Below are 15,817 nucleotides of genomic sequence, written 5' to 3'. Positions count from 1 at the left end.
CGGGAGATTACTTCAGACACATATGGGGGGGACAGGTTGTAGATGGCCTTGTAGGTCAGAACTAGTAATTTGAACTGGATACGCTGAGGGAATGGGAGCCAGTGAAGAGATCTGCAGAGGGGAGAAGCGGAGGAGTAGCGAGGAGAGAGATTAATTAGTCGGGCGGCAGAGTTAAGGATGGACTGGAGAGGTGTGAGGGTGTTAGCAGGGAGACCACAGAAAAGGATGTTGCAGTAGTTGAGGCGGGAGATGATGAGGGCATGCACAAGCATTTTAGTAGATTGAGGGTTGAGAAAAGGATAGATTCTGGAAATATTTTTGAGCTGGAGGTGACAGGAGGTGGAGAGAGCTTGGATATGCGGTTTGAAGGACAGGGCAGAGTCAAAGGTTACTCCGAGGCAGCAGACTTCCGGTACTGGGGAAAACGTGATGTCATTAATTGTGATAGGTCAGGTAAGGAAGATCTGTGAGATGGAGGAAAGATGATGAGTTCAGATTTGTCCACATTGAGCTTGAGGAAGCGAGAGGAGAAGGAGGATATGTCTGATAGACACTCTGGGATTCTGGACAGCAGAGAGGTGACATCTGGGCCAGAGAGGTAGATCTGAGTGTCATCAGCATAAAGGTGGTAGTGGAATCTGTGGGACTTTGAGTTGCCGCAGACCAAGTGTATAGATTGAGAAGAGTAGGGGTCCTAGAACAGAGCCTTGGGGGACTCCAACAGAGAGAGGGTGGGAAGAGGAGGTGGTGTGGGAGACACTGAATATGCGGTTGGAAAGGTATGAGGAGATCCAGGATAGGGCGAGGTCTTTGATGCCAAAGGAGGAGAGGATCTGTAGTAGGAGGCAGTGATCAACTGTGTCGAATGCAGAGGACAGGTCTAGAAGGAAGAGTATAGCGTATTGTCCATTTGATTTGGCTGTAAGTAGGTCGTTAGTAATTTTAGTCAGGGCCGTCTCAGTGGAGTGATGGGGGCGGAAACCAGATTGTAGATGGTCAAAGAGCAAGTTAGATGATAGGTCGGAGGAAAGTTCAGCGTGGACATGCTGCTCCAGGAGTTTGGAAGCAATAATAATAATAATCTTTATTTATATAGCGCCAACATATTCCGCAGCGCTTTACAGTTGAACAGTTTCAAACACAACAGTCATAAGTAACAACGTTAACAATACAATAATTAAAGCGAAATAAGACGACCCTGCTTGTGGAGCTTACAATCTACAATGAGGTGGGGGAGATGCAAAGCACAGGTTTGTATTTACAGTGATGTATTTGCAATGATGGTCCAGCCATCTTCAGGGGGTGGGGGATAGATGGAGATAGTGAATGGGCTACACACACACACGCATAAAATGACTGATTACTGAATGTGATAGGCCGCTCTGAACAAATGTGTTTTGAGCGAGCGCCTAAAACTATGCAAATTGTGGATGGTCCTAATATCTTGGGGTAGAGCATTCCAGAGGATTGGCGCAGCACGGGAGAAGTCTTGGAGTCGGGAGTGGGAGGTACGGATTAGGGCAGAGGTTAGTCGAAAGTCATTTGCAGAGCGCAGCGGTCGGTTAGGCCGATAGACAGAAATGAGGGAGGAGATGTAAGGGGGTGCCGCACTGTGGAGAGCTTTGTGGGTGAGAACAAGTACTTTGAATTGTACCCTGTAATGAATTGGCAGCCAGTGTAACGACTGGCGAAGAGCGGACGCGTCTGAGTAACGATTAGCCAGATGGACAACCCTGGCTGCTGCATTAAGGATAGACTGGAGAGGGGAGAGTCGAGAGGGAGGCCAATTAATAGAGCATTACAGTAGTCCAGGCGGGAGTGAATCAGGGCGACAGTGAGTTTTTGTTGTTTCCATGGTGAGAAAAGGGCGGATTCTAGAGATGTTCTTTAGGTGTAAGCGGCATGAGCGGGCAAGAGATTGTATATGGGAGGTGAAGGAGAGATCGGAGTCAAACATAACACCCAGACAGCGCGCCTGCTGCCGGGGTGGTGTTATGGTGCCACCCACAGAGAGGGAAATGTCAGATTTAGGGAGGTTAGTAGATGGTGGGAGCAGAAGAAGTTCAGTTTTGGAGAGGTTGAGTTTCAGATAGAGAGCAGACATGATGTTGGAGACTGCAGACACAGTCAGTGGCGTTCTGTAGTACAGCGGAGGTAAGGTCAGGGGATGATGTGTACAGTTGTGCAATGATATTTGGCGATAGCTGGACATAGCGGTTGGGTCGAGGGTTAGCTTTTTAAGGCTTGAAAGCAGAAGGGAAGGTACAGGACGTTAGTAATAGGTTGAAGAGGTGGGTTAGGGATGGGATAAGTGTAGTGGTGAGGTTGGGGAGGACATGGGGTCAAGTGCACAGGTTGTGAGGTGCGATTTGGAGAAGAGACGATTAAGCTCCCCTTCAGTGATGTTGGAGAGGGAGGTTTTGGGGTTTGGGCATTGGTCTGGTATACAAAGAAGTTGTGGTGGTTGAGTGATGACTTGCCTTGTTTAGTCAATCTTGTTTTTGAAGTGTGTGGCAAAGTCCTCGGCAGAGATGAGGGAGGTTGGAGGAGGCAGTGGTGGGTGGAGGAGGGAGTTGAAAGTTTTGAATAACTGTTTGGGGTTGTAAGATAGGGAAGATATGAGGGTTGTGAAGTAGGCCTGTTTAGCAGAGGTGAGGGCAGATTTGAAATCGAGTGTTGCCTGTTTGAATGTGGTGAAGTCATCTTGAGAATTTGTTTTCTTCCAGCGCCACTCTGCAACCCTGGACACTTGCCAGAGCTTTTTAGTGGTGTTATTGTGCCAGGGTTGTCTGTTGATACGTCACATTCTGCCATGAACGAGAGGGGCAACCACGTCAATAGCTGATGCGAGCGGAGAGTGGCATTGTAGAAAGCAGTGGCACAGTCTGTGTCATGGAGTGAGGATATGGATGCCAGTGGTAGAATAGAGTCAGAGAGCACGTGTGTGTCTAGGTGTGCGAGGTTTCTGCGGAGGTGCGCATGTTTCTGGACATGGGTGCCAGGTGAGGACAGGGATGAGAAAATGAGTAGATGATGGTCAGATAGAGGGAGAGGGGAGTTGGTGAAGTTAGAAAGAGAGCAGAGATGGGTGAAGACCAGGTCTAATGTGTGTCCGTCTGTGTGGGTGGCTGAGGAGGACCACTGAGTAAGTCCAAAGGATGAAGTAAGGGACAGGAGTTTGGAGGCTGCTGACTGAAGGGTATCAGTGGGGATGTTGAAGTCACCCATGATAGTGGGGGGTGTCAGTTGAAAGAAAATGAAGAAGCCAGGTTGAGAATTGGTCAATGAAGGCAGTGGTTGGGCCTGAAGGCCACTTGGAGGTTGGAGGGAGAGTAGATGCGGACAAAGTGGGCTTCAAAATAGGGGAGGATTAGGGAGGGAAGAGGTGGGATTGGGTTGAAGGTGCAGTTGAAAGAAAGGAGAAGACCCACTCCTCCACCGTGTCTGTTGCCAGGGCGAGGAGTGTGGGTAAAGTGGAGGCCGCCGTAACACAGCGCAGCAGGGGAGGCGGTGTCAGCCATGTTTCTGTGAGGCCGAGGAAGGCAAGATTGTGAGAGAGAAAGAGGTCATGAATCACATGGAGCTTATTGCATATGGAGCGGGCATTCCAAAGTGCACCCGGGAGAGGGAGCAGGGGGTTGGGTGTCAATGGCACAGGTTTTAAGTTGGAGAGATTGTGGTAGTTCTTATTAGATAGGGAGTGGTAGGAAGGGGAAGTAATGGGGGGTATGAGCTGTGGGGGTCCAGGATTGGGAGATATGTCCTCACTCTCCTTCGCTATCCCCAAACCCCAGCAGTCTCTAATCAAATAATCATCTCCCCTTCCCTCCCCACCTGACTTCCTCTGCTGAACTGCTCCTCAACCTCAAATCTGTCCAAATGAAACATAAAACAAGCTGCCCACTCTCCTTCTCCCATCTGCTCCCCCTTTCTCTGCTTCTCCTCACTGCTGGCGACATATCTCCCAATCCTGGACCCCCACAGCTCATACCCCCCATTACTTCCCCTTCCTACCACTCCCTATCTAATAAGAACTACCACAATCTCTCCAACTTAAAACCTGTGCCATTGACACCCAACCCCCTGCTCCCTCTCCCGGGTGCACTTTGGAATGCCCGCTCCATATGCAATAAGCTCCATGTGATTCATGACCTCTTTCTCTCTCACAATCTTGCCTTCCTCGGCCTCACAGAAACATGGCTGACACCGCCTCCCCTGCTGCGCTGTGTTACGGCGGCCTCCACTTTACCCACACTCCTCGCCCTGGCAACAGACACGGTGGAGGAGTGGGTCTTCTCCTTTCTTTCAACTGCACCTTCAACCCAATCCCACCTCTTCCCTCCCTAATCCTCCCCTATTTTGAAGCCCACTTTGTCCGCATCTACTCTCCCTCCAAAGTGGGCTTCAAAATAGGGGAGGATTAGGGAGGGAAGAGGTGGGATTGGGTTGAAGGTGCAGTTGAAAGAAAGGAGAAGACCCACTCCTCCACCGTGTCTGTTGCCAGGGCGAGGAGTGTGGGTAAAGTGGAGTCCGCCGTAACACAGCGCAGCAGGGGAGGCGGTGTCAGCCATGTTTCTGTGAGGCCGAGGAAGGCAAGATTGTGAGAGAGAAAGAGGTCATGAATCACATGGAGCTTATTGCATATGGAGCAGGCATTCCAAAGTGCACCCGGGAGAGGGAGCAGGGGGTTGGGTGTCAATGGCACAGGTTTTAAGTTGGAGAGATTGTGGTAGTTCTTATTAGATAGGGAGTGGTAGGAAGGGGAAGTAATGGGGGGTATGAGCTGTGGGGGTCCAGGATTGGGAGATATGTCGCCAGCAGTGAGGAGAAGCAGAGAAAGGGGGAGCAGATGGGAGAAGGAGAGTGGGCAGCTTGTTTTATGTTTCATTTGGACAGATTTGAGGCTGAGGAGCAGTTCAGCAGAGGAAGTCAGGTGGGGAGGGAAGGGGAGATGATTATTTGATTAGAGACTGCTGGGGTTTGGGGATAGCGAAGGAGAGTGAGGACATATCTCCCAATCCTGGACCCCCACAGCTCATACCCCCCATTACTTCCCCTTCCTACCGCTCCCTATCTAATAAGAACTACCACAATCTTTCCAACTTAAAACCTGTGCCATTGACACCCAACCCCCTGCTCCCTCTCCCGGGTGCACTTTGGAATGCCCGCTCCATATGCAATAAGCTCCATGTGATTCATGACCTCTTTCTCTCTCACAATCTTGTCTTCCTCGGCCTCACAGAAACATGGCTGACACCCTCTGACACCGCCTCCCCTGCTGCGCTGTGTTACGGCGGCCTCCACTTTACCCACACTCCTCGCCCTGGCAACAGACACGGTGGAGAAGTGGGTCTTCTCCTTTCTTCCAACTGCACCTTCAACCCAATCCCACCTCTTTCCTCCCCTCTTTTGAAGCCCACTCTGTCCGCATCTACTCTCCCTCCAAGTGGCCGTCATATACCGACCTCCAGGCCCGACCACTGCCTTCATTGACCAATTCTCTACCTGGCTTCATTTTTTTTCAACTGACACCCCCCACTATCATCATGGGTGACTTCAACATCCCCACTGATACCCTGCAGCGCTGAAATCTCATCTGCCTAGATTTCAGTGCCGAGATCTCCATCTGCGCTTGCGCAGCGGCCATTTTCCAGGAAGCAAGTCACCGAGCAGGCATGGATGGAACGGCAGAGCCCCCCACGCAGCACGGGACAGAGCCCGGTGGCGGCGGCAGGCACCAGGGGACACAGCGCGGTGGCAGCAGCACCTGAGGGACCCAGTGCGGCGGCAGCACCCGGAGGACCCAGCGCGGTGGCGGCAAGCAACGGGCAGCGGCAGCCCAAAAAAAGTATGTTTGCATTGTAAGACGCACCCCTATTTTCCCCCCAAGTTTGGGGGGAAAAAGGTGCGTCTTACAAAGCGAAAAATACGGTAATTTTGGTCAGGGCTGTCTCAGTGGAGTGATGGGGAGGAAACCGGATTGTAGATGGTCAAAGAGCAAGTTAGATCAGAGGTGGGAGGAAAGTCCAGTGTGGAGGTGCTGCTCCAGGAGATGAGAAGCGAATGGGAGCAGCGATATTGGGCGATAGCTGGACATAAGCTCATGTCTTCATTTTATAGACCCCCCCACACACACTAAAAGGGGCAATTATAAACCCTACCCAGTATTGTCTGCAAAAGGGAGGAAAATATTAAAGTAATGAAAAATCACTGCGTAAATGCAAAAGCAAATCTGCAGAGAAGGCGCCGCGGGATAAACACCCCCCCAGGTGTGCTCCCCGGGAGCCGTGTGATCCAACCAGGCCGCTCAAGCCGGCGAGACCATGCAAGCTGCAGAATAAAGGACTTCACTTGACTGCAGCGTGTGACACAACCTGTCCTGACCAGTGATGGGCGTCCTATGAGGGGATGCAGGTGGGGGGCTATGAGCCCAGCATCACCCGGAGCGGAGGGTTGATCAGTATGGGTGGGACGCTGTGACTGGAGGGGGCCCTGCCTGCATGGCCGTCACTCTGCAGCGCTGTCATCGGGGGGGGGGAGGGTGGCTGCTCGCTGTCATCAGGGGGCTCCTTTAGACTTTGCTATGGTGCTCGGCTTCGCGGATGTCTCCGGTCTTCAGATTTGTGACATTTCTGCCACAATGACCCTCGTCACTGCTGCACTACATGCTCCCGACATAGATTGCTGGAGGGGCCAGCCAGTCCTCGGATCCCCCCCCCCTCCTGTCACTCCGGGAAAGCTAGGTAACCACTATATGCCCCACAAGGGATGTCACCCAGCTTTCCCAGGACTTGTCCCCTCATATTTCCCTTCTCGTCAGATGCATGGCCGGTGTGACCGCTCCCACATGGGGGTCCCCCAGACGCTCCAGATGTGGTGGTACACAGCAATCCGTCACTCGCATAGTAAGAAAAGCCTGCCATTTAGGAGACCAGGAAAGCTGGGTGACGATACTAGTGAGGCCGTCGGAGAACGGGGTCTCGTGCTGCTGGAGACTTTTATTTCCATTCCAGAGAAACACTTTGTAACCTTTGTCCTCATTTTACTGCGTTCGCTCCTGGTACAATGATGGGTGTGATAGTGCGTGCGCCCTCGCTGCTCCAGAGATGGCTTACTAGAGAATTGGTACTGGGTGGGGGTCTGTGTAACTACTGTTCCCAGCATGCCCTGACATCACACACTGTGCTGTGTAACTACTGCTCCCAGCATGCCCTGACATCACTCACTGTGCTGTATAACTACTGCTCCCAGCATGCCCTGACATCACACACTGTGCTGTGTAACTACTGTTCCCAGCATGCCCTGACATCACACACTGTGCTGTGTAACTACTGTTCCCAGCATGCCCTGACATCACACACTGTGCTGTGTAACTACTGCTCCCAGCATGCCCTGACATCACTCGCTGTGCTGTGTAACTACTGCTCCCAGCATGCCCTGACATCGCACGCTGTGCTGTGTAACTACTGCTCCCAGCATGCCCTGACATCGCACGCTGTGCTGTGTAACTACTGCTCCAAGCATGCCCTGACATCACACACTGTGCTGTGTAACTACTGTTCCCAGCATGCCCTGACATCACACACTGTGCTGTGTAACTACTGCTCCCAGCATGCCCTGACATCACACACTGTGCTGTGTAACTACTGCTCCCAGCATGCCCTGACATCACACACTGTGCTGTGTAACTACTGCTCCCAGCATGCCCTGACATCACACACTGTGCTGTGTAACTACTGCTCCAAGCATGCCCTGACATCACACACTGTGCTGTGTAACTACTGCTCCCAGCATGCCCTGACATCACACACTGTGCTGTGTAACTACTGCTCCCAGCATGCCCTGACATCACACACTGTGCTGTGTAACTACTGCTCCCAGCATGCCCTGACATCACACGCTGTGCTGTGTAACTACTGCTCCCAGCATGCCCTGACATCGCACGCTGTGCTGTGTAACTACTGTTCCCAGCATGCCCTGACATCGCACGCTGTGCTGTGTAACTACTGCTCCCAGCATGCCCTGACATCGCACGCTGTGCTGTGTAACTACTGTTCCCAGCATGCCCTGACATCGCACGCTGTGCTGTGTAACTACTGTTCCCAGCATGCCCTGACATCGCACGCTGTGCTGTGTAACTACTGCTCCCAGCATGCCCTGACATCGCACGCTGTGCTGTGTAACTACTGCTCCCAGCATGCCTTGACATCGCACGCTGTGCTGTGTAACTACTGCTCCCAGCATGCCCTGACATCGCACGCTGTGCTGTGTAACTACTGCTCCCAGCATGCCCTGACATCGCACGCTGTGCTGTGTAACTAGTGCTCCCAGCATGCCCTGACATCGCACGCTGTGCTGTGGAACTAGTGCTCCCAGCATGCCCTGACATCGCACGCTGTGCTGTGGAACTAGTGCTCCCAGCATGCCCTGACATCGCACGCTGTGCTGTGGAACTAGTGCTCCCAGCATGCCCTGACATCGCACGCTGTGCTGTGGAACTAGTGCTCCCAGCATGCCCTGACATCGCACGCTGTGCTGTGGAACTAGTGCTCCCAGCATGCCCTGACATCGCACGCTGTGCTGTGGAACTAGTGCTCCCAGCATGCCCTGACATCGCACGCTGTGCTGTGGAACTAGTGCTCCCAGCATGCCCTGACATCGCACGCTGTGCTGTGGAACTAGTGCTCCCAGCATGCCCTGACATCGCACGCTGTGCTGTGGAACTAGTGCTCCCAGCATGCCCTGACATCGCACGCTGTGCTGTGGAACTAGTGCTCCCAGCATGCTGATGATAGTGCTTGTAGTTGCTGGCTGTCGCCATTTGTCTCTTTAGTTTCCCCTCGGCTGTGTATACTGACACCATCCGAGGGGCCGGCCCAGTGTAAGGACCACCGATGCCTGTAGACTGTGAAGCCCCCTGAGTGTGTCTTTGGCTTTCCTGGGGTTAATGTTCCCTGAATGCAGTGACCATGGAGGGCTCGGCTGGTCGTCCCCCCGGCCTGGCACGCCATGAGCTCACACTCCGCTGCTTGGTATAATGCCTCCTTTGTACAGCGCTGCCCGCAGTGTAACAAGGGGGACGCGTCCCCAATCCTCTGGACGCTGCCAGCCTGATTGATGCCCTCCGTCATGGTGCCGCCTGCTCCGACCTCCATGATGGTCGCCTTCAGTATTTCTCTGCTTTTGTATTGCAGTGGCCGCGGTTGAGCCTCAGAACGGAGACTCGCTTTACCCGGAGGTGAGATGATGAACCCATTCTGGAACATGTCCTCCTCGTCTGTACGGAAGGTAAGAAGCAAGAGCCAAGAAAGGCGCCGGCTCCAGATCAATACATGTCACAATGGATGGGTGCCACCAATCAGAACTAGGTGTCACTGCTGGCAATAATGATTCTCTCTCTCTGCAGAAACCAGACAACGAAGAGAAGATATCGGGCGACCAGAAAATCAGCCCCCCACGGGCCTCGTCCGCCAAGAAACAGCTTCCCTCTATACCGAAGAACGCTGTCCCCATCACCAAACCCATCTCGCCGGCCCCCGCTGCACAGTCCACCAATGGCACCCATGCATCCTACGGCCCCTTCTACCTGGAGTACTCCCTCCTGGCAGAGTTGTACGTATGCCCTCATGGCATGTCCATGATGTGATGGGTGGGAACAGGCTGATCACCGGGAGGAAGGGTCTGGTGCAGTCCATAACCATGGTCTCTACTGCTGCCACAAAATTGGGGGCAGACGTGTTAATACTTGCAGGTCCACAGGCACCATTACTCCTCTAGGGGGCGTCCACACGGGATTTGGGATAATCTGCACCACGTCACCCTTCACCCCATGCACACGCGCCCTAGGCGAGGATTCACACGTGGCCGACATGTCGCAGATGCCCCCATTAATCTGCACAGATCTGATGGAACAATCACCGGAAACTCTGCAACAGATCTGCCACATGGGAATATATACGGACCCGTTGCAGGCTACAAAATGATTCGGACCCCTTGCAAGAATCCCGGCGCTCCCCACCCCCCCGATTGTGCCGTGTCTCTCTGCAAAGTTGGGGAGATGGGGACTTTAACGAGGGATCTAACTCCATATTTTACCTTTTGCAGTACCCTCATGGTGAAGCAGAAGCTCCCGGGGGTCTACGTGCAGCCGTCGTATCGCTCTGCTCTAAGTAAGAGGTTGCACCCCGATATATGGCGGATTGTCGTAACGGGCAATGAACTGCGCTCTCCTCACAATCTCCGTCCTTTCCTCTTTGCAGTGTGGTTTGGGGTGATCTTTATCCGGAACGGCCTGTACCAGGACGGTGTATTTAAGTTCACGGTGTACATCCCTGACAACTATCCCGACGGAGAGTGTCCGGTGAGTGATGACGTTGCCGCCGGCGGCTGCCTGGCCCGTGGATGTGTCGGCCGTGTCGCTGACTCTTTGTCTGTCTCTCAGCGCCTCATCTTTGACATCCCCGTCTTCCACCCTCTCGTGGATCCCATCTCTGGCGAACTGGATGTAAGAAGAGCATTTGCGAAGTGGAGGTGAGTTCGGTCTGGTTTATTGCTATGGGTGCCCTGGCGTCTGTTCACACTGGCCCCCTGATGTGCCGCAGTCGTTGCTTTAGGCTTCGTTCAGACAGAACATGGACCCATCAGGTTTTGCACATGGTAAAAACATCTTATCCAAAACATTTGACATCTTTTGCGTCTCTGCCGATTTTTGCTTCCTTTCCGTGTCCATAACTCTCGCTCTTGGTTTTTAGGAGGAATCACAACCACATATGGCAGGTGCTGATGTACGCCAGGCGGATCTTCTACAAGATAGACACGGCCGTCCCTCTGAACCCGGAAGCTGCGGTGCTGTGAGTAGGACTTTGTGCTTATAAAGGGGGACACTGCTAAGAAAAAGCCTTGGGGGGATGTGACCGGTAAGACCACCACTGGTCACCAGAATCCATCTCTATGGGACGCCGGAGGTGGCCAGTGCAGCTTTTGTCTTTCCCCGGCATTGCTGTATGTGTCGGCACCGTGCAAAAGAGAAATGAAAGTCGTCCATTCTGGCGGCCTATTATACCAGTCCCACCCGTCCCCTCTGTGGCCAAAAATCTGTGATCTAGGGAAAAATAAATTTGTGGTAATGCAGGTTGTTTTTTGTTTCTAGCTACGATAAAGACGCTCCGCTGTTTAAGAGCAAAGTGGTAGACAGTGTTAAACTATGCAACAGCCACTTATTCGACCAGCCGAAAATGGAAGATCCCTATGCAATTACGTGAGTGATCCGATAATGACGCGGCCACGTACAATGAGACCTGTCCATAGTATGAGCTCCCCGCACTCTGGATCATGTCCTAGATATGATACCAATGGAAACCAACCCGAATATAGGTCCCAAAGGAATCGCAAAACAGAAGACAAAGGGTCGTGTGAAAATTAAAAACCACTGGTGAAGTGGTGGCACAACTAACAGGAGCCTGCACATACAAAAACAGCAAAAACCGTAGGGGCCAACACCATAGTAATAGATACAAAATATGGCACCAAAAGAGAATTCAATACTGATGGATGATACGAATCGCTATACTAGTGGACAGACCTGACCAAAAGTTAAGGACAAAATCATAACCCTAAAATGCATAGAGGATATAGTCTGGAATCATTCAACCAAGGAGGGGTGGTTAATTTTCAACCCACCCTTTGTCTTCTGTTTTGTGATTCTTTTCTGACCTATCTTCAGGTCTATTTCTACTGGTATCAGCCCGGCCCAACATGCACGCTCAGATTGGCTGATCATCCATCCATGGGAATTATCTTCCACTGTCTGTTTCATGAGGGTTGAGTTGCTGCTGGCGACTTTTGCAGCGAGTCGCCCTGTGCTGAATCAAAGGTGTTCGGACCATTAGGGGGTCTTCAGTATCCTCCTGTGAAGTCCCAGTATGGTGACCTTATTTTTCACCACATTTGCAGCTTGTGATGCTACTAGAAAATGGGACTTGTCACGTCAATGCCCATCTTTTATAATGGGGGAGGGGGGGTATGTATTTTATCTGCTGCCGTCCACGTCTTATTACTTCTGAGATATGTATTTTTTTTTTCCCCTTTTTATAGGTTCTCGCCCTGGAATCCTGCACTACATGATGAAGCCAGAGAGAAAATGTTGGCACAAAAAGTATGAGTATAATACAAGCAGTAACGCACCTGTCCGTTATTTCTGCCGTGTTGTGATTAATGGGGGGGGCACTTATGTCTCGCCACATTTTCTCAGGGTTAAGACCCCACAGACCTGACGCTCAATGTCCTTTTACAAGGGCAGAAATGTGCCCCAAATAAGTGCCGATCGACTCAAGTGATGGCATATGCTTGGAGTCCTCAAAGGGTTAACGCCTCTTACGAAAACACTGCTCCTGTGGGTCTGTGTCCTGCTGCCCGTGCACACGAGCGCTGCAGCCATCACTGGCAAGGTCTTCGTGTATGCTGCCAGACCGCCAAGGACAGTGATCGGCTGCAGCGGTCTAATGCAAGAGATCAAGTGCAGGAGTATAGAGCAATGTCAGGAACTGGGCCCAAACCGTACCTGGCAGATGTCGTCATAGCACCCGGGGGTCCGGCTAACATCTCCATGTCACTGCCACACAGTCCTCCTATTAAGACAAGCCTGCGGGCATCACCGGACACTGCACAGAGCACAAGTGATGACATTATCACAGGCTCAAGTCCTGAATAAAAAGTTTAAGTTTTAATGAAAAAAAAAATGTATATATTATAACATTTTCTTACTATATCGTCATCGTATGAGAATTTCACTGAATGTGTTTTTCTTTTATTGGTCGTGCCCCGATACTAATTCTTCAGGTAGGAGCAGGTGGGGCCCAGGGATCAGGACCCCCTAGGAGCCGTTAGGGCCCAGGGATCAGGACCCCCCCCTAGGAGCAGTTGGGGCCCAGGGATCAGGACCCCCCCCCCCCCCTCCTTGGAGAGCAGGTGGGGCCCAGGGATCAGGACCCCCTCCTAGGAGAGCAGGTGGGGCCCAGGGATCAGGACCCCCTCATAGGAGAGCAGTTGGGGCTCAGGGATCAGGACCCCCTCATAGGAGAGCAGTTGGGGCTCAGGGATCAGGACCCCCCCCCCCCTAGGAGCAGGTGGGGCTCAGGGATCAGGACCCCCCACCCCCCTAGGAGAGCAGGTAGGGCCCAGGGATCAGGACCCCCTCCTAGGAGAGCAGGTGGGGCCCAGGGATCAGGACCCCCCCCCACCCTAGGAGCAGGTGGGGCCCAGGGATCAGGACCCCCCCCCCCCCTAGGAGCAGGTGGGGCCCAGGGATCAGGACCCCCCCCCAGGAGCAGGTGGGGCCCAGGGATCAGGACCCCCCCCCCCCAGGAGCAGGTGGGGCCCAGGGATCAGGACCCCCTCCCCCTAGGAGAGCAGGTGGGGCCCAGGGATCAGGACCCCTAGGAGCAGTGTCCTGCTGGTATCTGTGGTTCAGCTGCATTGTTTTTTTTGTTTTTTTACTTAGAGGAAATCTGAGGAGCAGAATAAAAGCCTCCATGCGACTGGTCTGTCCTGGGTGAAGCCTGGCTCTGTGCTGCCGTTCAGTAAAGAGGACGCGGTTTTGCAGACCTAGCGCTGACGGCGCAGGAACCAGCGGACTCCGATTTCTTAATGATGGCTGTGACCGTGCGGGACGACCCGGGGAGGGCCGGCGCGCGCTCCTCCATAAAGATCAGGCTTTCGATTTTTATCTTGTGGATTTGGATTTTAACTCCATCTGGAACCGACGCGTTTTTATTTCTAGTTTTACTTTATTTATGTTTCTAAAGCTGCAGGAGAAGCTGAATGTTTGCCGAAGGCCGGGGGGCTGCCTCTCTCTGCAGGGGGTCCTCCCCTTCCCCAGGAATCGCATGCACGCTGCAGGACGTCTCCCCTCCTTTATCGGACGCTTCTGGCTTGCATTGGACGTGGGTCTCGGTGTCTGGCAGATTTATAGAGGGGCTTGATGAACTATACACTGCGTATACCAGAAGTCTGTAGTGCGGCGGTTTTAATAATGCCTTTACTTGTGTTGTGTACATACAGTTAGAATATTAAAATTGTAAATACGTGTTTGATAACACCACAGCTAGCACTTTTTTGGGGGGGTTATGGTTTAGAAAACTCCGTCTTGGTGTTCCCAGGTCTTGTGCAGACTGGAGGCAGCCATGTTTGCCGTGGAACCAGCCAGGCTGTTGTGGGGTGTTTTTTTTTTAAACTCCGCCCACAATATGGCCGCTCCCGGCGTGCAGCGGCTCTCGGTACGCTTCACTGGTGGTGGCGTCACAAAGCGCACCTCAGTCCTGGTGAGAATAATCTGTCATTTGCAGAAATCATATTTTTTTTTCTTTTTTTGGTTTGTGTCTTTTGCTCAATAAACGGATGCATTTGTTGCCATCGCTGCTTCATCCTGAGACTAATGTGTTTTTGGTCATGACTGAGATAGGAAGGGGTTAATGTCGAATAACACGCTCACTTTGGTTTCCCGGTGGGACGGTATTTCTAGGAGCGGAGACGAGGGAGTGTAATCTCGGATTATAATCTACAAACTTGTGCTGCGACAACTAAACCTGAATCGCTGAGCGGGGCGGCAGGCTTGCAGTTAGGCAGAAAAATAAGGGAATGTTGCAAGAAGTCTAAATTAAAAAAAAAAAAAATTCCAGTCGTTTTGCATCTACAGCTCCTGTGCAGAACGATGCGTCTCCATGGTAACACACAAACCCTGCAGAGTCTGATCCTGCAGGCGCCCTGTGTTCTCAACCGTATGCAGGAAGTTACCGAGAACTTTCAGAAAGTGCAGCCGCAGGGCCTGACTACACGAGGTCTGTGTGTTGTCTGTTGCCGTGGAGACGCATTGCTTTGTAGTGGCGTTTACAGACAAAATTCCGAGCCAGCGGCTAGGAAGGGAGCACTGAGCGCCTCCTGTTTTGTGATTGGCTACACTAATATTTGGGACAACTGCTTGACAAGCAGTTTCCTGACCCTGTATTGGGTAATTGTTCTCTTTAGCTGCAGGTATGAGGGGAATCTCGGTCCGTAACCCCCATCCCTGTGTCCATGTACTTGGCCACTCGCATCGCTGAAAATAAGCAAATCTCCAATTTTGTAACTGGAAACGTCATAGCTCGTGTAGCAGATAGGGTTAACTGACATCAGAGCAACCAAGAATGTATCACAGGAAATGTGATTTACATACATCTGATGATAGATTAATTACTCTACTTTGTTGCCTTCATGCTAAAGTGAAAGGCGTAGATCTGTGCTCCATAAATTGGGGGAGCGGTGTCTCCTCCTCTGCGCTCTCTCCCCTCTGTGCTCTATATATTGGGGGAGCAGTGTCTCCTCCTCTGCGCTCTCTCACCTCTGTGCTCTATATATTGGGGGAGCGGTGTCTCCTCCTCTGCGCTCTCTCACCTCTGTGCTCTATATATTGGGGGAGCGGTGTCTCCTCCTCTGCGCTCTCTCCCCTCTGTGCTCTATATATTGGGGGAGCGCCGCTCTCCTCCTCTGCGCTCTCCCCTCTGTGATCTATATATTGGGAGAGCAGTATCTCCTCCTCCTGCGCTCTCTCACCTCTGCTCTATATATTGGGGGAGCGGTATCTCCTCCTCTGCGCTCTCTCCCCTCTGTGCTCTATATATTGGGGGAGCAGTGTCTCCTCCTCTGCGCTCTCTCCCCTCTGTGCTCTATATATTGGGGGAGCAGTGTCTCCTCCTCTGCGCTCTCTCCCCTCTGTGCTCTATATATTGGGGGAGCGGTGTCTCCTCCTCTGCGCTCTCTCCCCTCTGTGCTCTATATATTGGGG

At 52.3% G+C, this 15,817-nt stretch overlaps 1 protein-coding gene across 1 annotated transcript in view; it reads left to right on the top strand.

Moving 5' to 3' along the window:
• AKTIP (AKT interacting protein) overlaps positions 1-14,095 on the top strand; it is a 22,813-nt gene extending 8,718 nt beyond the window's left edge. The window contains exons 2-10 of the mRNA XM_073554983.1: positions 9,195-9,288; positions 9,407-9,612; positions 10,105-10,169; positions 10,260-10,360; positions 10,442-10,530; positions 10,752-10,850; positions 11,150-11,257; positions 12,094-12,154; positions 13,499-14,095. Coding sequence (XP_073411084.1) covers positions 9,244-9,288; positions 9,407-9,612; positions 10,105-10,169; positions 10,260-10,360; positions 10,442-10,530; positions 10,752-10,850; positions 11,150-11,257; positions 12,094-12,154; positions 13,499-13,606 — 882 coding nt within the window. The 5' untranslated portion in view covers positions 9,195-9,243 and the 3' untranslated portion in view covers positions 13,607-14,095. The remainder of the gene's footprint in view (positions 1-9,194; positions 9,289-9,406; positions 9,613-10,104; positions 10,170-10,259; positions 10,361-10,441; positions 10,531-10,751; positions 10,851-11,149; positions 11,258-12,093; positions 12,155-13,498) is intronic.
• The last annotated feature ends 1,722 nt before the right edge of the window (positions 14,096-15,817 follow it).

Source organism: Dendrobates tinctorius, unplaced genomic scaffold (genome assembly GCF_039654945.1).
Source record: "Dendrobates tinctorius isolate UK_male_01 unplaced genomic scaffold, ASM3965494v1 ptg000214l, whole genome shotgun sequence".
In the NCBI taxonomy this organism is placed as follows: Eukaryota; Metazoa; Chordata; class Amphibia; order Anura; family Dendrobatidae; genus Dendrobates; species Dendrobates tinctorius.
The sequence above is the reverse complement of the archived record's forward strand: the minus strand, read 5'-3'. Positions and strand labels throughout refer to the sequence as shown.